A 27,282-nucleotide genomic window follows, 5' to 3' on the forward strand; every position below is an offset into this window, starting at 1 on the left:
TGTAGTATCAAGACCCTAAGGGATGACGGGTAGTCAGATGAAGATGACTCAGATGGCGACTAGTATGAGGATTGCTATTCCTTCAGCATAATGAGAGAAAAGGAGAGATCAACACATAGAGTATGACATTGTCGAGCACGTGATTGAACAAATATGGGAAGACTCCAAACTATAGAAGAAGAATGTCTTCAGAATCAAGAAAAGAGTCATGGGTAAGGATTGCAATTGCATATGGTTGTAGCATATAGGAGCTATCATTTATGAACAAGCAGGCCTCACCCAACCAAGTGTTGTACCACTATTTAGAATAGAATCACCATCCAAGCTACGACTACGAGGAGAGACTCCCTCTTCTAGTGAAGACAGAGAGTTTAATTTTGAGTCAGAAGTAAGCTCGGACAATGATCATGAGATACCCTAGCCACCTAAAACCAAACATACCAAGGGAGACCTACTACCAATCCACCTAAGGCACCAAAGGTTGAGGGAGGAAAGAGGGAGACAACCTAGGGAACCACAAGCTAAACAGCAGAGAAGGCCATAAGACCTATCGAAACAATTCACAAAATTTAAGAAAGGTGATAGGGTAGTGATCTTGCTAGGAGTCAATCGACAAGAACAAGCAAGTGAGTCGATAGAAGGACTTGCCAAAGTGAAGAAGGTCAATCCAACTAAGGAATGGAAAATGGCCCAACCTACATTCATAGCCGATGACGTGAGCAAGTAAGAAGAAGAAAGTCTCATTGCTCTCTTACGAGAGTATATAGATGTGTTCACTTGGTCCCTTGATGAGCTGAAAGGGGTAGATCCAAGCATGGTGACTCATAACATCCCCATGGCACCTGATGCAATGCCGGTCAAGCAGTGACCATATCCTATGAATCCCAAACATGCTCACGCTACCAAAGAGGAAATTGACAAGCTATTAAGAGCAAGATTCATTTATGAAATTGGGCACACGGACTAGGTTTCACCCATCATGATCATACTAAAGAAGAATGGAAAGATCATAGTGTGCATCAATTATAAGAAGGTTAACGTTGCTACAAAAAAAGACAATTATCTGCTATCATACACTGATCATATGCTCAAGAGAGTAGCTATTAAAGAGGCCTACAGTTTCTTGGACAACTTCTCAGGGTACAATCAAGTACAAGTACATCCTAATGATAGGCATAAGACCTCCTCCACTACCAAGTGGGGTGTCTTCGCCTACATAGTCATGCCCTTTGGGCTGACAAATGCACCACTCATGTTTCAATGGCCCATGTGTACTATATTCAAGGACATGATGAGGTGAGAGTTAAAAGTGTTCCTTGACGACCTATGTGTGCACTCAAGTTGGAAGGAACACCTAGACTGACTCCGCGCTGTGGTCTTTGAATGGTGCAAATTATATCGTCTCTCATTGAACCCCTTGAAGTGCCAATTCTGGGTAAAGCATATGTATCCTAGGGCATGCGGTGCCCAAGAATGACATTGCCACCAACATCTCAAAAGTTAGGGTTATTGTCAACCTGCCACCACCAACTGATTACAAGGGAGTTTAGTGCTTTCTAGGCCATATATGATACTATCAAAATTTTGTGATGAACTATGCAATAATTGCTATACCTCTATTAAAGTAGTCTTTGCCTCGCACAGTGACTAGGACAACAAATTGATGGCAACCTTATGGGCCTACCAAATAGCCTATAAAGTGGTAGTGCGACAAAATCCCTTCAAGTTAACCTATAGGATTGAAGCCATTCTACCTACAGAGTTCTTTGTCTCGAGCCTGAGAGTAGCCCTCCAAGAGAGATGGAATGGAAAGGAGGCATGGATAGAATGCATGATCAAGTTAGAATGCCTATTAGAGACTCAAATCCTAGCCATCCATGTGTTGATTTGCAAAAAGGCACAATGTAAGAGCTGGTTTGACAAACATGTCAAGCAGTAAGAATTTGAGCAGGGTGAATTAATGTTTTTGTACTCAGTAAAAGGCCATTAAAAAAATATGAAGTTTAGGGGATTAGGGCCCTTTTGAATCCACACTATCAGCCAAACCGACAATGTAGAGCTCGAGACCCTAGATGGGGAGGGCATAGGCTTCTTCAATAGTAGCCGCATAAAGAAGTACTACCCCCCACACATCCAATGCACGAGCCTCCCATGCTAGAGTCCCCTGAAGGTCCGGGTTGCCACAATAACAGAAATTGATGAGGAGGATGAAGAGGCATTAGCACTTGCTTACCTATGCATAACGGTCACTACCCAACAAACACATACTTCGATGCATTGATTGATGAGGGACCTGATTTTATATTCTTAACTTATGATCATTGAACTCAAATTGGCCACCCACCAACACTAAACTTAGCCTATTTGGGGGCTGATCATATGCACTTTCAAGAAAGTGCAAAGTTGTAGTCTCTATCGAGTCTAAAAGCGTACTCGTAATTTTCTATGTGTTGCCAAATACAAAAGATGCTGATAAGCAATTGTTGTTAGGACGCTCATTTAAAAAATAAGCACATTGCACTGTCAACTACAAGTCTCAGCATATTCACCTTGCTATCAGCAATGTAATAATAGTCATGGCTTTCAACAAGCCTAAGAAGGGGGGTTCTGACTTATCACAACCCACCAAGCCACACTACCAGCAAACCACCAAGATCAAAGGAACCACAATTCAATTGGGTGCCTAAATGTCAAGGACTACCGCCGAGAAGTATACAAACATGACCTTGCAAGCCTAGGAACTCATACTCGAAACTTAGGAGGCAAAGAAGAAATTATAGGCACAGACGAATGGTGTTGCGATGGGTCCCCAAGCCCTTATTGCAAGCACAAGGCTATTACAAGGGCAATGCCTTGATATAGGTGCCTAAAGCCAAGGTGACTAGCAGCACTATTTAAATGCCACCCTCAAACTTGACCACACAAAGCCCCATGATAAATTAGGCACTAAAACCACAAAAGACTCAAGCTGGAAGCCCATAGAGCCCAATATCGTTAAGCCTGTAGAGCCTGAACAGGTCTATCAACCAAAACCTCATCTTGTTGAATCCAAACTGACTCAACCTAGCCCAATACCATTAATCCTGTAGAGCCTGAACGGGTCTATCAACCAAAACCTCATCTTGTTGAATCCAAACCAACTCAACCTAGCCCTGCTAATGTGCCTAAAGCTTCACAAATATCTAGCAACACAATGTCAAAATCACAAACCATGCTTAGCGCACAAGAGGCTAAACTGCACACTCAGGAGCAGCCGCAACCGCAGATTTCAGTTGCTAAAATGACGAGTCCAGTCAAATCCCAGTCAAATCCCAAGCCTCTTAGAGGCCTTAAACCCTCCTATAAAGGATGATCGTAATTTGACCTCAGACTTTGCTGAAAATATGGGGAATGACTTGGTTGTTTGCCTTCAGTTCTTGGACACCACATTTATCACACTTGCTAAAAGCTATGACTGATTAGCCCTAGGTATTTTAGATGAGCCTTTAGCAATGGAGGTACGCACACTATCTTGCTCATGGAAAGAATCAATTTTTTTCTTTGTTAAGGCTTCTCAGGCAGCTGAGGAACTAATTGCCACCGAGATTTCCCGCGAACAAGCACATAAGCAATGCCTCATTACATCTTACGACAAGGGCACGGTCCTTGCCATCAATTAGGAAATTGAGGAGTTGAAACAACTTGCTGACAATGACTCTTCTTTCTTGCAAAAATGGTATGCTTTCCAACTTCAATGGGAGCAAGAGGGCTACCAAATCATGACCAACGCCGAGCAGAGACATGCAATCAAGACCTCAGAATACGATGCATCTTACGTATCTCCAACCTCCTATAGGGTGTTAACCACCATTTGCAATTGGCCCCTAGAAGAGCACATCATTGACAAAGGAGCTACACATTGCCAGCAGAATAGACTCTAATTATTTTCTATTGGATGTCCTCACCTACATCACTCATGTAGGCATCTGACCTTTTGACATGGACCACTATATTAATATGGAGTACAACTTGAACTTCTACGCTTGGCTCATGCGAAAGTGAAGCACCATGAGTGTGCGTTGAATGCCCTTAATCATTCAAATCCTAGGAAGGATTCTTCTCATCTCCCAAGGGGGGAGGGGGTAAAGTGTGGAACATAAAAATAGACTAGCACAAAAGAATGGATAAAGAACAACTTGGGATTAAGCGAAAGTGTCATAAAATTGGTTGGAATGCATGGACTGCCTGAAATCCATGGATTACCTGAAGGAAAAGTCTCTTTCTGTACTTAAGCATTTCAAGTTTCCATAAGCACACATCTATCTTCTACTTGTCTTTCTATAATAAATTGTTTTAGAGAACACTAATGGTGAGCTCTAGCTTCATGTGATGACATGCACCTACAATCACAGGACAAGAAAAAACCAAAAAATTGCCATTCTCGGAAGAAGAGCAGGCAAAGTATCACCTCTCAATGGAGACGAGGGCCTACAACCACCCTCAAATTTAGACATATCCTTAATTTGGACGACATGGTCATGGAGGATTAGGCCATATGGCGAATCATGAACCAATGCAAGTTGCAAAAGTATATAAAAAAGGTTGGCCAATGGGCCGTCGACTACAAAAAGTGCGCAGAGTTCCTCTAAACCTTCAAGAGGAACCGCGGCAGTGTAACGGTGCGCCAAAGAAAAGATGCCTGCCATCAGGTGGAAGTTGAGCTGACCCAAGAGTTGGTGGAGAGGGCATTGGGCCTTGCCAACAAGGTGGAAAGATGGCCAAAAATGGATGTATATAGCATGCTTGGAATGGACAAAGTCTTAGTCCACACTAATGATGGCATCAACTTGGTAGATATCCTTGATCTAGAGGTCCAGTTGCAAGCCAAAATGGTGCATGGCATGTTTTCCAATCAAAGGTACAATGCATTGATGAGCAAGATCAATGTGCCAATGTTGGAAAGCATTGTGGCTAAGTAGCTAGATGAAGTGAACCTAAACAGCTTCGTGTGGAAGACCATTGAAACTTCAGCACAATGGAGAGTCTCCAACCTCTAGGGCAAGAAAAATGTCATCCTCCAAGGCCTCGACCATAGAATTTTGTGGAGTCTTGATGGCCATCATTAGGGACGCATTGGGGGAAGCCCAAGATGGAGAAGAAGTTGATGAAACATTGGATACATCACACCCTCACTACGTGAGCAAGAGCAATCAATTGAGAGAACTGTGAGTGATGAAGAAGAAGAGTAGGAAGCACAATCTAGCCATGGAGGGGGCAAGAAGTCAAAGAAAAAGACTCCATGAGAGAAGGCCAAAGAAGAGAGCAGGAAGAAAGAGAAACCACACCTACAAAGAGCCCAAATAGAGTCCAAAGATGCTGAAGAGAAAATAAAGAGAAAAGATAAGGAAGAGTCAAAGAGGATAAAAGAGGAATCCAAGAGGGCTAAAGAGGAGAGAAAGAGGAAAGCATACGAAGAAGCCAAGGAGCTCAAGAGGAGAGAAGAAGAAGAGATAGCCCTGACCATCCGCGTGTCGATGGAGCATCCCTCCGAGAAGAGGAGCTTGCTTCCATGAGCCCCCATGAGGAAGAATGCCTAGGGACGAGCTCCCGTGTACCCAAAAGCATGCCACCCCTAGTGGCAGAGGGAAAAGGCAAAGGCCTAATTAGCCCCATTCCACCTATCTTAGTGCCCATCACCCTAGTCTTTGCACCCACCCAAGGAACTTCTACCATAGTGGATGCTAGTAACCTTGTGGCCTGGGTGCAATTTTTGGTCAATAAAGAGATAACTCAAGGTGCAAGTGGAGGGACCCTAGTGACTAGAGCAAAAAGACTGGTAGTCTCTGCAGATGTAGAATCCAAACAAGATCCCAAGAGACAAAAAATAGAAGCATCCACAACAACTACTCCTACAGCACTGCCGTCGTCTGCCAATTATGATGATTATGTCAACAGTTGGAAAGAGCAAAGAGGAAAAGAAGGTGGCCCTTTTTTAGCTAGAAGCCAAAGGATATGTTAGCGGTCTTCCAGCTTGAGAAGACCTGCCAAGTAGCCTTGTGTCAAAAAGAGATAAGTGAGCTTAAAGCTAAGCTTAAGGCCAAGGAAGGAGAAGAAGACATATGGCAAGCAAGGCTCGCTAAAGAGACACAAAATCTCATGAGCCTACAACGACACTATGAGAAGCTAGTAGTGCTATATAAAGACCTGCAAGGGGAGATAGAAAAAGACTAGGATGCTGCGGAGCAACTAGTAGCAACAAAACAAGAGAGGAGCTGAAGGCACCAAAAGCACATAGAAAATTTGGAGAAGAGGGTAGCCTTAGAGCTAGAAGAGCAGAAATGATTAGGAAGAGAATTTGAGGAACAAGAGTGTAGGCTAATGATCCTGTTGCTAAGAGAAAAGCGGAGCTCAAAAAGAAGAGAAGGAGAATGCTAGCATAGGCGCACGGAAAAGGCTGCAAGCTCAACCGGCAATGGATCAAGCAATGCTAATCCCACCAAGAGAAGACTACTTCCCAATGAATTGGAATTCATAGTTTGGGAGTAGCAGGAGAATGGATGCAAACCATTCAACTTTAATTTTTGATTCTCTACCACATTGAGCAAAGTATTATCAATCAAGATGGTGGACGAGGTGATTAATGTTGGAAGGAGGTCGGGAGACAGATGGACCTCTAAGAGAGAAAAGAATCCTACCCTATGGGGAACAGAGGCTCTCGACTATACTAGGAGAATAAGGTCCTAGAAGTGCCTAGAATAGTAAAAGGCTGTGAGTGCCAACCACGATGGAGGAGGAGGATCTGGGATGGCAACATGGACACTTGGATGTCTTTTTGCAACACCCTGCCCTTCGAGAGAAATAACCCTACCTACATGCCATATCCTAGAAGGGTCGGGGTGGACTACAATCCAGACATCCACAGCAGATATGATCTCCCTAAAATATACAACATGAATGCCATGGAGCCAAAGGATGCCTTGATATTCAATGAGAATGTCTTATATGCTTCTATTGATCATTTCCTTAATGAGTTCTCCTCTTTCCCAGACTCTACCTTCCTCACTACTTGTAATTATCTTAGACTCCTTAGGGTACTACTAAAGCAAGATCCTACCCCACCAAAGTACTACCTCCTGCCACTCTTTTTTATCTTAATGTTGGCATAGATAGATGTGCCATGTCTAGATTGATGATGTAAGCTGCTCTCTTACCATCCTTTTTCACGGCCATCTTAGAGGACATGAATGACAGCTACTCTATGCAATGTAAACACCCCTTCCTATGCACCACTCCTCTTAATGCTGGACTAGGCCTAAACAGATACATCCAAAGTAGACAATTTTTTAGCAAATCCATTAAGCCTCCAACACCACGATTTTTCTTATTAGACCATTTACACTACCCTTGTAGCCTATTGCTATTGATCGTCCACTCCTAGGGGAGTGGCTTGTGAAGCTCCATGTAAAGTTCTAGGAGAGAAGGTTGAGGTTTCTTCTCAAACATTCATTGCCTACCTTCACTTCTTGCATGCAAATGATACAGCTGCACAGTAATTATCTTTAAGGTAGTTCTTGATAATCATGGCCCTTGAAGGGTTAGATAGCCCTCTGCAATTAAATGTTATACTTTTCAAAGAATTGATCATTAAAACTTTCTTTTTTTCCCTTTTTGCTCCCCTCTTTGTTGTAGTTGAAGGGATTAATGGTGATGTCCCCAACCTTGGAGTGGCTTCTCTTCATGTTCTAATTCATCATAGGCACCTTTTTATGAGGTCTTGTTGAGAACTCTAGGAAGTGGAGTTGATCAGCATCCTCCTCATTCTTATCTACATTCTCAATAATAACATCATCACTCTTTTCATTCAGGTTAATTTCATTTTCTTTCTTCTGAATGTTCTCAACCGGAACTTCATCATCTGAATCCAAAATTGTACCACCTTCCTTTGGGTTCCTCTGAACAAAACAGGTCCTACTGACTCATCCAAAACTTCCATAAGAAGGGGGGCATTGTATCGCGAGCAGTGATAGAGGATAAACCTCTCACACAACCCAAGACACACAAGAAACAGGAGTGCTGGTATAGGTTGTGGCCTGATGCTAGATCTCACAAAACTTGAATTCTACCCAGAACAATTCTAAGTAATTATCTCCAAGATTCAAAAGCGCTCAACAATGTAATAATCTTTCTGCAACCACAACACATGAGAAAAACTTTAGAGTTGTGCCTCTTATAGAGCTCACAAAGAATATCAATACAACCAAGGAAGCAAAAAATCTTTTCATTCACAAGCAATACTTTCAAATCTCATATTAAGCCTTTATAAACCACAAATAACGCAAGTCACCATTTCTTCAAAAAACACGTATTGAAGCAAGTTGTTTAAACTTTAATGCCACCAGCAGAAGAGAAAACTTCTTCAACTTCAAGATCAGAGCTAAGCATAATAGATAAAAATATGATTGCATCCTTCAATACCAAGAAAAACAATCGTTGTAAAGTATAATGGCTTTCTTTCCATCATAAGCCAACACTTGTCACTATCCTTTCCATGGGTTTTCTCAAACTCAACTTTGGAAAAAACGGTTGAAACTCTTCATGACATTCCTCTTCCCATATGAAATGAAAATACCTTTCTACTTATGAATACATTGCTTAACTTCACTAACTTCTCGTCCCTTGGATTTTCCTTGTTTTCTGCAAGCATCTAAACACTCTATTTGAGGTATTTTGTAGAGAGAACATTGCTAATAGCAAGGAATACTAGCCACCTCCATACAAATAATATTACCGATGTTTTGCTAGCGCTTGTTTCCTGGCTTTTCCTGGTATAATCCACAAAATTGATGAAGCTATTGGATATAAAAAACTCAAATGTCAACGATGATGATCCATCAATCACCTTCAGGATTACCAACTCGCCCTCCAATTTGTCGATGGCCCTTTGTTATCAATAATTTTAATTGCTATGGTTTGTTTAACCCTCAATACCAAAAATCCCAATGGTTATACACTCATACCCATCCATCACAAAAAATATCGGAACATGTCTTTGTTGCCATTAACAAATCAAATTCCACGTGAAACTTAACATCCTATGTCCTTCAAGAAATGTCTCCCAAATCTTTAATACATCTCTTGACTCTTGGGGCATGCCAATACAATTAATTCCATTCTCTAAGGACAGTTTCTACACTCTTCGAAAGCAATTAAAGTTTGTTAAAAAATCGCTTAACATAGTATCTATTTGGATTAGGTTTATTTTTTGCTAGAGGTTGATTAGGAATGATCAATATTAATTATTATTCTTAGAAACTGATTTTGATATCAATATATTTGTACTTAAAATTTCTTCAAATCCTTTGTTTTTTTTTTTTGCCTTGTTATTAACTGTTTTCTTTTCTTCCTTGGTTCCTAATTCTTCTTTAGTTTTGAGTTTGGGGCAATCCTTGATAAAGTGACCTACCTTTGAACATTTTAAGCAAACATTAGGCGAATTTCTATATGCCAGAAGTTGTTTATTAAGTATGTTCCCATCTATATCCAAGATAAGAAGATAATCTAGGAGCCTCTTAGACAAATCTAGCTCAATTAAAACATGCAAGCACTAGAGAGAGGATTTCTAATGTTAGTGGGTCTCTGCCCAAGCATCCTATCCAAGGGAGCTATAATGGACCTGACAAACGGTAATAAATTCTTAGGGAGGTTTGTCACCCCACTTAGATGGGAACTTTGGAAGGCTTGTCAATGTGAGGGTCAAAAATCAAGTGACCACTTGAACAAAGTACAGGGAGAATTTTTAAGCATCCATTGACCAACACCTAACACATTAAGGGCCATTGTTTCATTTTCACATAGAAAGAAAAAGAAATTATGAGGGAAATAGTTCATCTCTATGACTCTATAGTTTTGTGAATCCGAGTTAGACTTCATCGAGGACTTCATGAATCCCATTGGAGAATGTGGTCCATGGCACCATCCTACTAGACCTCTCTTTTCATATTCTAGATTCCACAATTTTAAGCTGTAAGAGGCGTCTTTCTCTCTTTCTTTAAAAGTTTAAATTCTTTCCTCTGAAAACATAAAAGACATCTGAGGCGAGTTGGTGATTGATTGATGGCAGCTGTCTAATTTTAACATTCCGAGAAAGCGTCTTCCTTCGGCAGGGTGGCGGCCAATATGGGAATATCCTCCTGCGATCCCTTTATGGAAGATTCCGTCCCCCCGCCATTCCTTTATGCAAGATTCGCGTCCGCATAACACATGCTTTAGATGCCGTCAAAGCAATGGTAAGCCATGGTGTAATAAGCACAACATGTAGTGATCTAGGATTCCTATATATATATATTGCCCTTATCACATACGTCCGTAGGGGTCTCTCTCCTAAGGATCATCCATTTCCCTATCACTAGTAGATTATCGTTTTGCATTACCATATATATCTCCATAAACTTTCATCTCATTTGCCCCATCACCCCCTCTCAATTATCATTTGCTCTATCATCTATAATTAAGATTTTCCCCAAGGCATCATCTCTCTTATCAACCATGAACAACCATTGGGCCTATCATACATAAGGAAGGGATTGCTTGGTGACCACCATTCCCCTATCGTACAAAGAAGGGTTCCTTCAAAGCCTTCATCTGCTCGATCACCTGTGAATGAAGCCTACCGATACCACCCTCTTCATAGTGCTCCTTATTCCCTTATTAGGTGACCTCTCACACCTTGCATTCTTTTAAAAAAGATGCTTTGCTCTATGCACGTTCCCAAGTCATGTATCCCACATGCATCTCGGTGCCAACCTCATTTAGAGCTTCGTCATATACAACTTAGGAAAAAACAAATTACAACTTATACATTAAAATGTTTTCCTGTAAAGCTAAGCAAATTAAACTTAGAATTGTTAACATCAACAAATAGTTTTTACAAAATCATTTAAGATGGCTTACAAATGTTCACATGCACTATTGTATTCATTCTCTTCAATTAGAAGTGTAGGTTGTATAACATCTAGAAGATATATTCATTCAGTATAGTACAATGAAAGTCTATTTGAATAAAACACATCCTTATGAAAAGCCTCACAACTTGTGAAACTAAAGAGGCTAATAAATTTTTCACTTGAGGACACAAGACTTCTTTATTTTTACTACCACAATTCTTTGTAGGACAATGTCCAAATTTTATTTCCTGCAAGCCTTGTGGTGACACAAGTAACAAAGTCATGAGTAACCTTGGAATTAATTATGGAATGGTAGCCGACAATCTTCCACCACCATCAAAGGTATGATCTATCAACATCCTTCAAATAATAACCTGGCATATCTTCATGGTCATAGAAAGTAAATATTCCTCTTTTAATGGCATACCTAAGGAGTAATATTCCACCATAATATGATGATTGTAGTTCAAGAAAGAAACAATTTGTTGCAACAAGTGAGCACTGAATTTGAAACTTCCATCCTTATGTCTTATTGTGTGTATGCATGTGTGAGCATTCTAGGTATTGCGTACCATTTCTCCAATAAAATTTACTTTACACAATTTGTTTGTTTAACTCCACAACCTAAAATTTCATGTATATACTCCCACATTCTTCTAGCAATATATACACTGAATTTGTGGTACACTAAAAAAGTTCTTTAGTGTTTTGAGCATGATCTGAGACTTTCTTGGTTTTTGAACTATTGGTAGGTGGCAAAGATGATAGATTCCATCTCCATCAAAAAGGTGAAGATTTATAGTCCTAATGCAACTGTCTTGATGGCATTTGCAAACACAGGTGTTTCCTTTATTGTAGGCATAGGTAATGAAAATCTCCAAAGCCTCACCGTGTTTGAAAATGCAAAGGAATGGGTGCAACAAAATATTGTCCCATACTTCCCAAAGACTCTCATTTCCTCTATAGCTGTTGGTAATGAGGTTTTAACAAGAAGCTCTAATAACAACAACAACATCAATATGATGGCGTGCCTTTTACCAGCAATGCGCAACTTGCACTCTGCTCTCCATGACTTAGAACTTGCCACCCACATATCAATATCTACCCCTCATTCCCTTGCTATTCTCTCTTCATCATACCCCCCTTCATCTTCAATCTTTGATTCTTCTATGGCTACAATATATATCAAACCCCTTCTCAATTTCCTATCCCAAACAAAATCCCCTTTTATGGTCAATGTCTACCCCTTCTTTGCCTACAAATCAAACCCAGCAACCATTTCCCTTCCATATGTGCTTTTTCAAGATAGTGAAGGAGTCAAAGATAGTAACAATGGCCTAATCTACCATAACATGCTAGAGGCACAAGTCGATGCAGTGTATGCTGCCATACAAGCCTTAGGCTTTGATGATATAAGGGTGGTGATCACTGAAACAGGTTGGCCATCAGCTGGTGAACCAGAGGAGCCAGGTGCTAGTCTACAAAATGCCGAAGAATATAATTCCAAGTTAATATTGAGGTTGGCTTTAAAAAAGGGTACTCCTATGAAGCCTAAGATTCCCTTAGAGGCTTATATATTTTCTCTATTCAATGAAGATGCAAAGCCTGGTCCCACATCAGAGCGAAACTATGGCCTCTTTAAACCTAATGGGGAAAAAGTTTATAATGTCAATTTGGATAAACTTCACTCGCAAGTACCACCATGTGTTGATTATGGTTTTCCTAGTGTATCTTCAACTTACACATCATCCTCACATAAGACTGCAACACTACATACAGTTCAAGTATATGCTTTTATCTTGAAAATAATAGTTGCCTTCATACTCATGGATCTTTTTGGAGATTCCTAGCCTCTTTTTTTTTTACTATCTAAACATATATCACATATATCTGAAGTTAATTGGGTTGAGAATTTTATCCTTATTGTTTCTTTGCATCATCTTTTAAGCATGGAAAAGATTGTTCATCCATGATGTTGTAGTGATGTGTATGTCTATTATGTGTTGGAATAAGAAATCACAATCAAACATTGACATTGGAATCTCTCAACTAGAAAATGTGACATAGGTGCAATAATTTCAACTATACAAGATTGCAACATGGATTATTTTTTATTTATTGTACTAGAATGTATTATAAGTTATCCTTGATTAATATTTTTCTTGTACATGGTTTTTCATTTGCAATAGGAGAAAAAGACTTCATGCTATTGAAGATAACTATATGCATGAATATTTGCACAAATGGAAACTAGTTCCCAAATAATTGTGTGAAATTGACTCACGATAAAGTCTTAAACTGGCATCATCGATGATGTCATCATGGAACATTCTAGAAGATCTCTAGCTAGCCTTCAACACCTATAAAAGGAGGGGCTCGCCATAGAGCTCCTCAATATTGCCAATGCCTGTCTTGGGAGCTCAAGGAGTTGAGACCTCCAAGTAAGTAACTTTGAGTTCTAGTTCTAGTTCTTGTCTAGTCACAGTATCCTTCTTGTCTTGTCTTCCATTATACTAATGTTGTCTTGTCACCTTGTAATCTCGTAGTGCGAGATCTTGTCTAGTATTTTCTTGTACCTTGTTCATCCCCATCGAGGGAGATCTTGTGATTCTGATATAGTGTATCCATACTTACGGTCCCGAGTTGTGGGATCCTTTATATCCTATCCAGTCTTGTTGTCTATACCTATGGTCCTGGGTTGTGGCATTTTCCGTATCTTGTCAACTTATCATTGTATCTTGTGCCCCTCACGGGATTATCTTGTGATCATAATTTTGTAATAAATCTTGCATCTAGTCTAGTCTCTTGAGCACAATCTAGTGCTCCCATAACAGTTTAACAAGACCACTTTCTAGCCCTAATGAGTACCATGGAGGCAACCCTTGAAAGAATCATGGCCTCCTTTCAAAACCTCCAACAACAAATTCAAGAATTCAATGAATGACAAGTGCAACTTCAAATAGAACACCCTATGCATCATAGTGAACAAGCCATGTCTAACTAGATGCATAGCTTGATGGCGGTTGCTACTACTCCTTGAATTTGATTTCTCAATAGTTATAGGAAAAGTGAAGGAACATTACATGGCTAATCATTTGTCTCGAATATGCAATGGAGAGCCTGCAAGAAATGGTATCATGGACGATCTCTCAAATGCTTGCCTCCTAGTTAGAATACCTATAGAGGAGGATCTTATTAAAGTGGGCCTTGCCCCATATTGGGTTGATGACATTTGTTGAGAGTTTGGAAAAAGAAATACTTGATCTTCTAATAGAAAAGGCCAAACATTTTCATCTCATAATCAAAGCGCAAGCCTCCTAGCTAATTGTTGGAGGCCTATAAGTCTTATAGCTCAATAATCACAAGCTAAATACATTATTCTTGTAATTATTGGTTAGCTGACAATACCTTGAAACAAACATATGGTATAGATGTGATTCTACCGGTAGAAATCTATCGGTAATGCACACTCTCATAAATGAGAAAGCTTGACAAAAGGCCTAGTTTAACAAACATGTCAAACAAAGAGATTTCCAAAAAGGCAACCCAGTGTTGCTTTATTCTATTAAGGGCAAGAAATAGAAGTGGAAATTAGAGGTGTAGGTCATTTCTTCCACATGCATTCAATTAATAGAACCAACAATGTCAAACTTGAGACACATGACAGAAGGCATCAACTTTTTCAATGGAAACTGAATCAAAATATATTATCCACCAGCACACCTATTGCAAAAAACCCCAATGGCACTATCACCAATGGCCATATGAGCTATAATGTTCATTGAACTCAATCTTGAAGATAAAAAGCTAGTATATGCTTCCTACCTAAGGGTCAAGCTAGTAGCAAGATAACCACAAATGATTGATGCCCTAATTGATGAAGATGTTGATTGTAACATCATAACATATATTGATTAGATCAATCATACTGCCACTAAAGCCTTTGACTACCACATCCCATACCACCATTGAAGCCAACATCCAACAAGGGCATTCAAAATTTCTAGAATCCAAACTCTCTCTGTGTATGGAAGCCTAGTGGAGAACTGTGAAGAGAATAGCACACAGGGCTACAAGAACTGCTTTGCCTCATGATATCACTAAAATTCAATGATAGTGAGATAAATTCCTCTACTAATGTTGTTCCTTCTAGCTCAACCCCTCGATATGGCCACCAAGTGCTTGTCATGAAGTCCAACTCTAACACCATCCCTACTAGCACACTCATTCCATCATCTTAATGCAACAAGTTAATTGTATGAATCAAATCACCTCCCTCTAAGTCAACCCCTCAAGATGACCACCAATGTTTTGTCATAAAGTCCAAATATAACATCATCCCTCCATCATCCCTATTGCCACTCGGTCCATCACCTTAATGCAACAAGCTAGTCATATGAATCAAATCATTCACACAATGCCAAATCCACCTCTTCTAGCTTAAAGCCCTCTTACAAGAGGCCATCAATTATAGAATCAGCTACTAACATAGCCTTGGATACATGAAAAGATATCATGGCATGCATTTGAAACCTCAATAACACCTTCACCTTGTTCACCCACAACTACAAGAGGCTAGACATTGGTCTCTGATACAAGATTATGATGGAAGTTATGAGATCTCTACCATTCTCATGGGAGGAATTTGAATTCATCTTCACTAAAACTTCATCCATCATTAAAAAGTTACTCATCACTCAAATATCACAAGGCAAATCCCTTCGATCAAGCCTTATCACCTCATTTAAGTGCACCTATATGAAAACCACACTTGAGGATCTAGATAGACTTATGATATCCATTCGAGGTTCTTGCAACAACGGTTTACTCTACATGCCCAGTGGGAGCACATACATTAATAGATAATGACTAATAATATATAACATCATGCCATTGAAACATCTAAATGTGATCCCAACTTATGTTTCTCCTACATCATTTTGGATCCTTGCATTGACAAGTCAATCAGGAAAATATCATGCCTTATCCTTACTTGGATAGGATCCTCAATGAGGAAGAACTTTATATTGTGAGCAGAATAGGTTCAAGAGATTTTTTGGATAGATTTCTTAACCTATATAATGCATGTTTTCATACACCCACATGGCATGGAGCATTATGTGGCACTTGAATATTATTCACTTCTATGACTAGTTGCTAGAAGCCGAACCACATAACATATCACCTTGTACATAAATAAGTTCACAAACACCCATAGTTTAAAACCCATACACATAAAAACAAATCAACATTCAATCTAGGAAGTGTTGCACACACTTAGATAGAGGAGGGACACACTAGAAAGATGCAAGAAGAGAACAAATACATGTCAATCATATGAAGGAATAAATATTTGTGTGATTGAATGCATCAACCTAAAGTGAGGCTAGATACTAAAGTTGGATAAGAAAGTGCTAAAACTACTTATTTTTTATGTGTCGAAGATCAAGTTTTCAATTCCAAAAATTCCACTTGATCAAAAAGCCTTCGCATTAAGTATTTTCCTTGTGCAAACAACCCAAGCACCACATCAAGGAGTCAACTTAATTAGGGATACCAAGTATGATGAAAATAATATTATTTTTACGCTAGAACAACAACAAGAATTTAGTTGTCACCTGCAATAATGGAGAGTTGTTAAGCCTAAAGTTTCACCTTCTAAGCAATTTAATAGAGTAATACAAAGCAATGAGATTGCTATGAAACTCATATCAAATTATGGACTTGCCACTTATGTCAAGGCAATGTGTGGACTAGCACAATTATTGGGATGTTTGACATTCATCCAAACCTTCAGATTAGAGACTAAAATATCCCTGGTCATCATTGCAAAAGAAGCTGAAAGAAGACTCTTCCATGTGGCACTTACACCACAATTGATGGAGCTTGCCCTAGTGATGAAGAAGAAAGAATAAATATATGAGCCAACAAAGAATGAGACCTTGGTAACCGCTAGATGGAATGAACAAGCAGGTAAACAATAGAATGTCATTTAGTGCAATTCAAGATGAGGAATTAAGAGTCACAACTCAAGTATTCCATTCTATATTTACTTATTATAAGCCCGGTGCATTAACTATCTAGCAAGATTCCAAAGAGACTCATGGGAGACATATTGTCTAGGAGTATTACCAAGCAGGATTTCAAATCGGCTCATGAAAGAGACATTGTCTAGGAGTATTATCGAAAGAAAAATCTCAATAATTATTGCAACAACAATGTTATGGAATCACTTACAAGGTCTAAAGCAACACTAAAAAAGCCTCCATGAATACTAAAACAAGTACAAATATCAAGTCTATATGATAACTTATGGGTCTGCACTCATTCCACAGGTATGTGCTACTTGGGAGCACCTATTGCAAGGGTCTTCACAATGAGCCTAGCACTAACTACAAAATCTAGTCCCCCTGAATGAAGTACAACCATTGCTATCACAACAAAAAGTACCATATAGGATAGAGAACAAGGTATAGAAGAGCAAGGCACAATAGGGCCAGACATAGTAAAATGAGGGAAAAGATAAAGGGAAGTAGAGGATGAGACTAATACTACAATAGAAGACAAAAAGAAGAGGTGAGAAGGGAAGGGGGGAAAGCACACTTGAAGGAATATGGAGACTTCCTCAAAGGCATGCAATTGTCTTATCATGAAGATTTGTGCAAAAGGAAAGAAGAGCTACATAGAAAGGAGAAAGATCTTTATAGAAGGGAGGAGGATTTGACAAGAAAATTTGATGCATTACAAGCATAGAGAGGTGAAATATCCAATAAAGGGAAGGACAATGTCATTAAAGGAAAACTAGAATTGTAGCTTATGCTAACTACCCTCCAAACCATACAAATAAAACTATTGGAGCTAAAGAAATGGAGATTCATAGAGGAGGCTACCTCTAAAAAGGATGGGCAACAACCAGATGATTCAATAGCTTGCTCTCAAAAGCAAGGTGTTCAATTGGTGTATGCAATAGGAAACCACCTACAATAGAGCAGTTGTGTGAAGAACTAAATAATGAGAAAGCTTGGGTACTTAGAGACAATGTAGAATTACAAGTGAAGCTAGACAAAGTGGTGGAGACATACTAGGAACACTTGAAGCAAACTACACTATAGTAACAAAACCTCCACAATCAATTAGAGAGTAAAAAACAAGGAACCAAAAGAGCTGAAGATATAGATCCAAGGGATGAAAGAAGTCCAAAAGCAAGTTGAGGAAGCAAGAATATAACTGGAACACACTAAAGTGTAGACGGAGCAACAAAAATGGTGAAGGAAGCTAAACAAGCTTGCTCAAACACGTTACAATGCACGGACATTGGTCTAGGTAGTGCCCTCTTATGAGAAATTCAATATTGAGAGTGTGGAGAGCCCACCCACAAAAAGTGACAGATGTCCATTTAGACATACAATTGATAGAAGGGAAAGATAGACTAGAGAAACTTGTGCACATGTATAAAGAAAGATAGAAACAAATTGTTGTAGTTACATTTGACTTTATAAGTATATGAGGACTCTAAGTTCAAAAAACCCCTCCCCTTGAAAATAGTTTACTCATTAAGATAGAGGAAAGAATAGCTCAATGGTGGTGGCTAGATTAATGGGATGTGGAATCCCTTGACAAAATCCACAAACTTACTAGTACTCAAAGGAGTAGTCCCACATTGAACAACAACTGAGAGAGAATCATTTCTAGGGTAGCCAAAATGGTGCTACCTTATTTTATAAAATGAGAAGATTTCTTAGAAAACTTATTGCTATCCACATGAGGCCTAAGGAGCTGATCCTACTTACTACCCTTACCCTCATAGGCTGAGAAAGAGCACAGTAGTTAAAATTTTTTGAAGATCCTCAATGTTCGGGCTCTTGAATATGAGAAGACATAATTTCATTGAATTTTTAAATATTTTTAATAATTGTACTAATGCATCTTTCATCACCACATGCAATTATCTATTGCCTACTAATGATGGTATTGCAATAGCTACACATCTCCTATGAGGATGGACCCCCAACCCTCTTCTTTGATGTGAACACTTGGATAGACATGGTGGTTATGGTATGATTGCATCTTCATGCACTACTCCTATCTTTTTACTACATAAGTATTTTGGAAGACACGGTGGATAACCAGTTCTAAAATGCACTCAACTAGCACTTTAAGGGATTCAAGGAGAGACCATACTACCTAAAACATTCAAAGAAAACCCAAAGTTTATTCAAAAGTTCAGCCTTGTAAGTATGTATGGAGAGATCGTCCATGAATACTTCCAACCATTTACAAAGCATGTCCTTGAAATTTGTGCACATTAGTCATTGAAAAGTGGTAGGAGCATTGGTTAGGATAAATGGTATTACTATATGTGTAAATACATCCCATTTGGTTACAAATGCCATTTTATGCCTATCATTTGGATGAGCTTGTACTTGATTATAGCCTAAGAATCCATCAAGGAAATTGTAGGATTCTTTTTGTAAGACCCTCTCCTACATATGCTCAATGTAGAATAGCAGATAATTATATTTTTTTTGTTAGTACATTGAATTCTTTGTAATTTATGCACACTCATATTTTCCATTTTTCTTTAGCATAATGAAAATAAGTAATAGTCACCCAGTTTGTGTGCTCAAACTCATAGATGAATCTAATGCTTAGGAGTTTATTGATCTCTTATTTAATAGTGTGAGCATGCTTAGGATTCATTGCATAAGATCGTTGTTTGACTAGCATCGCATCTAGCATCATGGGGATGTTTAGATGAGTATATTGGGTTCTATCCCTTGATCTCCTTGAGAGACGAAGCAAACATATCCTTGAACTCTCATAAGAGACTTACAATATTGGTTTTCTTATCCTTTGTGAGGTCATCAGCTCTACTATTATGAAGACTAGTTTAGTATTTTTGCCTTCTTTAGCTAAATTGACTTTCTTTACTTTGGCTGGCCCTTCTATTGGTTTGCTTGATTTGTCGTTATCACTTTGCCCTTGGCACCCATATCCAATCTCCTTTTTTGAATTTGTGAAGCATTTAGGGAGATCTTGTGAATTGTTTTATTTCCCAATATAAGAGTTTTTAGCAGTATCTTTCCTCTCCTCCTTTAATCTTTTGCACAACAAAACTGAAAGATCCCCTTTAGTGCATCAAATCTTAGGTAATGAAGGGATTTTTTGTTGGGGGTTAAAGACTACCTATTCCTAGCCATTTATGTTTACTTATACTTACTACTTTTATGTCGATATACTATAGGTGGTAGATGCTCATCACTGTTACTTTATTGTTTATCTCTATACATGACAATAGAATAAGGGAAGGTAGGTCACATAGTGTGACTATTGGAGTTCCCACATACTATATTGCTCTCTCTTGCTTGAACCTCCATAGCTCTTCCTTCGTTCCTACTTTGCTTGTTCTTCCACTCCTATGCCACCTTCTAACTAGTATTAAAGTAGTGTTTGGTGTGTGTGGGTGCTCATGCTTAGAGTAGTGAAGAGTGTGAGGAGTGAAGCTTTGTCATGAAGTGATAATTTGAACTTTTCTTTGACATTGATATTTGATGTCTACACAAGGACAAAGATACTATTCTCATATCCGAGATCTAGATCTAAGTTAAGTAAGTTGAGGATTGATTTAGGGTTGCAATAGCCTATTTTGGCATTGTTTTGGGTAGCCATTAGTGGTTAGAAATGATACAAAATAGCTTGGTTTTAGATGCTCAAAAAGAGATTTTGGATACTCAAAGAGATTGAGAAACATTGAAGCCTTTCCACAGAAGAGAAATAAGCATTCTCTTCCATTTTCTTTCTCTCAAATGTATGTACAATAGTGGAGTAAGTAAAAATACATTTCAAAAATTCATTTTGGAGCCATTCTATCCACTTTGAGTGGACACAAAGCATGCCTCAAAAGTCATGGGCATCTATGGTAGCTTGACATCACTTTTGCATTTTGGCCATAACTTTTGCACATGATATTTGATTTAGATGTTCCATAGCTCAAAACAAAGAGCATGATGAGAACTATAGATTTGAGCAATTATACATTGATTGTATGTATTTTTTAGTCTTTCATTTTATATACAATAGAATAATTATGGTTTGATAATAAGCATTAACCTTTAGTGTCTATGTTATTTCATGCCTAGATGCAACTTCAAGTATGCTATATCGTCATATTGATACTTGGCATTGTTATTTATACCTAGATATGCTTATGTTGAGCTTTACATCTTGGATTTAAGCTCATTGGTTGCATTTGAGCAATGTGTTTTTGATTGAGTGATTTTCACTTATGGTTTTGAAGACTTATTGGAGGTATATGCTCCTAGACATATGCATGATGTACTTTGGGCACCTGGATGATGCTATATGCCTTATATATTGAGCTTCCTTTGCTAATTTGGATACTCTACTTCACTCCACTGGGATTTCTTGATATTTTTTATGCAAAGCTTGGTTCATTTGAATCAATGGAAGACTCTATTATACTTTATTACTCTATTCATACACTCTAACTATAGAGGTTTGTGATTCTGGGTTCATTTGACTTTGATTTGGATACCTTGTACCACTTATTATTAGTAGGTTCTTAGTGGTAAATACATGTTTGACATGCATTGTGATATGCATTTATGCATCTGAAACCTTGGATACTCTGACAATCTTTGGTTGGTGGTTCATGCTACACTACTAGTTGCATTGTTTATCCTCCATGATTGCTACCTGGATTTTCATGATAGTGAAAGCTTATTCCTTTGCACGTTTCTTTACAACTATATGTTGGTATGTTGCAATTTTATGGATCTAGTTATTGTTGCTTGTGGACAATAGTCTATTGGATCACTCTTCCTCTTACTACACTCTTTTTTGCTTGGTTTTGGGGTTTATTTTCTATTATTACATTATCATCTACTCTCTTTGTTTGGAAAACATAATGGAAAGTGCTTCAAATTCTTCCAATCACAGTGTTGTCTTCAACATAGAGAAGTTGGATGGCAATAACTTTTGGTATTGCAAGACTCAGATTTGGTAGGTATTAGTGCAAAGAAACAAGTCAAGCCATTGAAATTAGAGGATGTATACTTTAATGTCATTGAGACTAAGATTTGTGCTTATGCATTATGGAAAAAGATTTGTGATGTCTTTGATAAGCAGATTCTGCTAACTCAACTGTATTGGTCTAAGAAACTCATGGATCTTTGCATAAAGGAAGGGACATCTATGTCTTCTTATCTAAATGAGTTTCATTTCATTTTCAATCAACTTACTTCATAGGATCTTAAGTTTAAAGAGAATGCCAAATCTCTTTTCTTACTTGTCACAAGTGCCTGAGTCTTGGAATGTATTCCACACTACTATGAGTGCAAACCCTCCTGAAGGTGTCTTTCAACTCAAGGATGTAGAGAGTGCTTTATTTACTAAGGAAGTAAATAGGAAAAGTATTGATGCAACTTGTACTTCTCATGCACTTATAGTGAGAGGTGAGAGGTTGACAAGGTGGTAATGGCAATAAAAATTATGATAGAGATTCATAGCCCAACAAGGGTAAGTCTAAGTCTCATGAGCAATCACGTAGTAAGTCATGGGGTCTTAAGTTCTCTCTTACTTATCACTATTGTGAGTAATAAGGTCATATAAGGTGGCAGTGCCATAAGATGCACAATGATAGGCACAAAAAGGGTAAAAGAAAGCATAGGACAATGCAAAATATCTTCTCATTATCATAGCCTTGTTCCTAAGTCCAAATGTTAAGATAAGAGAGATAAATGCTTTGGAGTATAGCTCAAATGATTATATACTTTTTGCTATTGAGTTGATCATGGTCCCTCTTCTTACTCTTCATATTGGCTTGTTGATTTAGGGGCTTTATTTCATGTTGCCTTGCATTTCCATTGGTTGTATAACTATTGTACTCTCATAAGTTTGATTAGACTAGGAGATAATACTGTAGAGGATACTATTAGTATATGTGATGTGAGATTATAATTTGGTAATGATGCTCCATTTATGCTTCATGATGTATGCCATGTCCTAGCTTTGCTCGGGTAAGTTACTCATGCAAAAGAAACCCTTCTACACGAACTTTCAATTCTTGTAATGTTTCATATGTAAACTGATGACCTATATCTTTAGGATCCCGTAAGCTTGGCTGCCTTGACAATTTTTCATACAAACCCTCACTCTCTGGTGGAAGTGGCAAAGCAATTGGTTTCACCTTTTTTTCAATTGTCTTATACTTTGTTTCCACAAGTTCTTTAGCCCATTGTAATCCTTCCTGCTTAGCAAACAATGCTATAATGTCATACATGTCCAAAGAACATACTGACAATACTCTATTTTCAGTCTCATTTTTTGCATATATAGTTGCTGAAATTTCAGCCATAGTGTGATTAATATTCAGCCCATAAAAGATGCCTGAAATGCCTTCATTTTCAGCTAACAGTCTCAATGCTTTCAATTCCTTAGTAGCTCATTTCATAGATATGCGTTCAGCCTTGCATATAGCTTCCAAAGGCTTAAACCAACATGAACTGTTTGCTGTAAACTGAGAATAACCAATAGTAAATACATACTTCATTCCATCAAGAGGCAAGTACATCCTTTGAACAGCACTATTGTAGCCCCGCATTACAACAGTGCTTAATGAAAATCCAGGTCTTTGAATTCCCTTGCATTTGGAGCCAAAGGAGACTCTCGAAGTGTATCTCAATTTCTAGGATGATTAACACAAATAGTAAGAAATTGGATTGCTTTCTTCCCATCCTTGCTTCTGACTCTTGCATAAGCAGAACCATCATCAAGCACCTTTGTTTCCATACGCACTGCTATAATATAGGGCTGTCCCAAAATCACTGTATATGAGGAATTATCTTGCACAAAGAAGTGTTGCTCTTCTTGTACATCACCAGTTGTCACTTTCACATTAGGACATGCAGCATAAAGCTCTCCCAAAGAATTATTTGAAGCCCTCATATGCCAACCATGATCAATATCTACAGGCCATGCACCATTTTCATACAATCCACGCTCAATGACATTTATCTCAGGCCCATGGTCAAATAAAACAACACAAGGAGTTTCACGCTCCCCTATTTTCACTACCGTTGTCAAGCATTTTTTTGAAAACTGAAATCCCCTAGTCAAATTGTAGTTAGGTTTGATTTTTTGCTAGTTTAGTTGTTGTGTGACAGTTTGGTTTGTTGTTTTGTAATTCGGTTTATTGTGTTTGTCTAGCTTAGGATTGGTTTCTGTCATTTTGTTTGATTTGTTGAGTGTGAAACTTGATAGCCTTGGTCGAGCTTGGTATTTTTTGAACAGGATAAAGTTGGAGTTTGCTATTAGACTGCCAAACATTGAAGAGCTAGGTATGTATTCTTGTTGCGACTCATGCACGTCACAGAGATTAAGGGTTCACGAGCACTTCACGTTGCACTTATTGATGCACTGCACTCGGGGGTCGTCTCTTGTCCTTATCAAATATTTCCATGCCATGGGTTGGGATTAAGCATGCTTTGCACCATCATTGAGCACTAGCACGGCATGAGGTCCGCTACAACTATATGCAGTAAATCTTAGATGCACGCGCACATGAGAGAGCATCTATCATTGAGCACGCACATTTCTTGCACGCACCATTTGGGATGTTCATCACAAAGTTAGGAACCTCTGGTTGAGAGGGTAAGGTGGTTGGGAGAGTTCGAGGGTCGTGAAGGACGCCATCAATTGTGAGAAGGGTTGTTCATATTTGGTCAACATCTTGAGGACCACCATTTTCTAGAGTGATGTGAGATTATGGGCGGGTGGAGCGGAGTATATCATATCTTCCTATGAGAGTTGAGAGGTGAGGATAAGGAATTTTAAATTAATAAGGAATTTTGTTTGCATTTTGCATGACGCACGATCATATCTAGATAGGCTAGGCACGATTCTTCAATGCATACATTATTTTATGTGTAGCATGGATTGATTGATTGCATATCATAGATCAATTGCATTTTTTAATCAAATCATGTATGGTTGAGCACGAAGTTCCTTCCAAATCATATTTCTGCTAGGACACATTGCATGAAATAAAATTCCAAGAATGGTTTCGCTTCTAGCATTCAGAAAGATGCAGCTGTTCAGATTGAAGTAGGAATTTTGGGCACGAGAAAAATCATTACCCTTTCAGAGATTCAAAGGAACCAGTTCACTAGGATTACTCTAAAGAATTGGTCTGTCACTTTGAAGGGCGACTCAAAGTTTAAGCTCAATCAATATCTCATTGATAAGACTTACGGAACAAGAGCAACTATCTACATCTATGAGGAAGTCTGGATGGAGATCCGTGCAAAAGCTGTCACAATTCTGTGTTTTTTGGTGGATGGAGTTATTCCTAGTAGTGTTGTCTTTGATGAAAAGGATGATGATCTAAATTATGCATAACAAGAAGAGAGGCACAGACAAACAGCCGACGGAATTACATTGATTAGCTCACTCAATGGAATATTTGAAACAATATAAGCATGGCATGGCTTAGGGAAGTTTCTTTGAGAAATTTTGGTGATATTGCTGGTGCTGTCACTAAATTGAGCGAAAGCGTAAAGAGCATCCAGAAGAATTTTGATTCCGCTCTTGGATTTGAAGACAAATCCAAAACTTCTAATGAGGCTTAAACCTCCAGTGGAGATAAAGGGTTGCATGCTGATCCAACGTTAGTGCTTGCCGGTCAAGGAGATCCACAAGAGGAAGTCACCACAATAGGTGCTGATGATGAGCACATGTTTCTGAAATTGGTTGAGTGAAACACAGAAAGCAAGGCGAGCTGATCTTATTTTGGAACCAAAAACTCAAGCTAGTTCTGCTGAACCAGATGAGAAGACAGTGACTTAAGTAACTGCAGTGCCATCTGAAACAGTTCATAATGAGGACGTAACTGAAGAGCAGCTTCAAGTCCAAGAAGAAGAAGGCTTACTCCTTTTACAACAACAAGAGGAAGGGGTTAAAGAGAGAAACTACGAAGCATCAATAGTAGTCGAGGAGGATGCATAAGCAGCAGCAGATTTCAATTTAGAAAACAAAGCTTTAGGGCAGAGTAATGAGTGCATAAAACGGCACAAAGAAGTAGATTTGAGTAGCAGGAGGCTAACAAGGTCCATGGATGGGGAGACTCTGCAAAATTCTACTGAAGGAACTGGGAGAAAATACCGACTCGATTGTCATTGTTCAAGGCTAAGTCTGTAGAGGGCAGCGGATCCTCTGAATTTCTCTCTGAAGATGTCAGAAAGAGGAAGAGGATCAAGAAAGAGGATATGTTTGGAAAACAAGCTGGCATGCGGCTTGGCATTGCTGCATCTGCCCAATAGGAGGGGCTTAGCAATGAACAACCGAGGTGCCAGACTTAAGATGGCCAGAAGGTAGAGAGAGAAGTGCATATTCTTTTCGTTCCTCTCAAAGTTTCTCCAGTTCTAGGGGTAGGAGTGGCAAAAATGCTCATCATGTTCTGACCAAGCAAGGATTGATGAAGGATAAAGAAAGGCAGGCAAGTCCGACAGGTTTGGAACCATCCAATATTGAGGGAGTGCAACATCCGACCATTCAAGTAAATAGAGACAGGAGGAGAAAAGGTCATGAATTCCAAGAGCGCAGATCAAGAAAGAGGATTTCATGTATTACAGGTGAGGCTTCAGCCAGTCTAAACGCAGAAGACTTTCAGAGTACAGAGAAAAATTCCATCTGCAAATCACATACGACCTCGCAAGCAAAAACGTAAGCATCCTCTTGAGTCTAGAGATGCAACGGGTCCTATGACAAGAGGTTGAATGTACAGAGACTTGCATGATTCAGGCCAGAAAGATAAAGAGGAACATATAGGCAAGGCTGACAATGCCTCAGATGGTGAAGGTGCAGGCGCAAATTTATGTGGCCTTCAACGGACTAGAGAGGGAGAGAGCACGAGCAAGGGTATAACAAGTCTACCCATCCATCACCTAAACTCAGCCATTATGAGGAGTTCGTGCTCTGAGATTTAGAATCGGTGAGCCATGTCAGAAGAGCAAGACCAGTTCCAGTCTCACAGGAAGATGAAGAAGAAGTAGACCAGTTACACACAGCAGGCAGATGGACGTTAGAAATTGAGATAGAGAGAAAGGGGGAAAAGGTAGCCGTAGTGGAGGGCACCTTGTCTATCAGAGTTTCAGTTTTTTAAAAAAATGAACCATCTCACGAATCAAAAGAACTCGTCAAGAAAAGCATGGAGTTTTTTATTAGTTCCAAAGGCTATTTTATAAAGCTTAAACTTTTAAAGTTCAAAAAATAGTGTGCCTTACATGTTAATGTTTCACTTTGTAAAAAGCCTAAGGTTTTTTTGGAAAAGCAAACGCTTCAA

At 38.9% G+C, this 27,282-nt stretch overlaps 1 protein-coding gene across 3 annotated transcripts; it reads left to right on the plus strand.

Annotated features, from left to right (window-relative positions):
- Window positions 1-10,362: 10,362 nt before the first annotated feature.
- LOC148017440 (glucan endo-1,3-beta-glucosidase 14-like) lies at window positions 10,363-13,618 on the plus strand. 3 transcript variants are annotated; one of them, XM_087662815.1, is made up of 4 exons: window positions 10,363-10,690; window positions 11,149-11,264; window positions 11,675-11,786; window positions 13,112-13,618. In XM_087662815.1, exons 1-4 carry the CDS (start codon window positions 10,639-10,641, stop codon window positions 13,174-13,176), a joined length of 345 nt encoding a protein of 114 aa, XP_087518941.1. In that variant the 5' UTR covers window positions 10,363-10,638; the 3' UTR covers window positions 13,177-13,618. The 3 variants fall into 3 exon arrangements, with proteins under 3 accessions (XP_087518941.1, XP_087518939.1, XP_087518940.1); XM_087662813.1 differs by lacking the exon at window positions 13,112-13,618 and having other exon boundaries at window positions 11,675-13,044; XM_087662814.1 differs by lacking the exons at window positions 11,149-11,264; window positions 13,112-13,618 and having other exon boundaries at window positions 11,675-13,044.
- The last annotated feature ends 13,664 nt before the right edge of the window (window positions 13,619-27,282 follow it).

The sequence above is a fragment of the Lygodium microphyllum genome, chromosome 22, assembly GCF_053477565.2.
Source record: "Lygodium microphyllum isolate KBCC chromosome 22, Lygodium_microphyllum_v1.1.10, whole genome shotgun sequence".
NCBI classification, from domain to species: Eukaryota; Viridiplantae; Streptophyta; class Polypodiopsida; order Schizaeales; family Lygodiaceae; genus Lygodium; species Lygodium microphyllum.

Coding starts and splice junctions, on each gene's coding strand:
- LOC148017440 (XM_087662813.1), top strand. CDS start 10,639: ATGAAGCCTACCGATACCACCCTCTTCATAGTGCTCCTTATTCCCTTA. Junction 10,691..11,148: donor GCTCCTTATTCCCTTATTAG/GTGACCTCTCAC, acceptor AATTCTTTGTAG/GACAATGTCCAAATTTTATT. Junction 11,265..11,674: donor ATCTTCCACCACCATCAAAG/GTATGATCTATC, acceptor AACTATTGGTAG/GTGGCAAAGATGATAGATTC.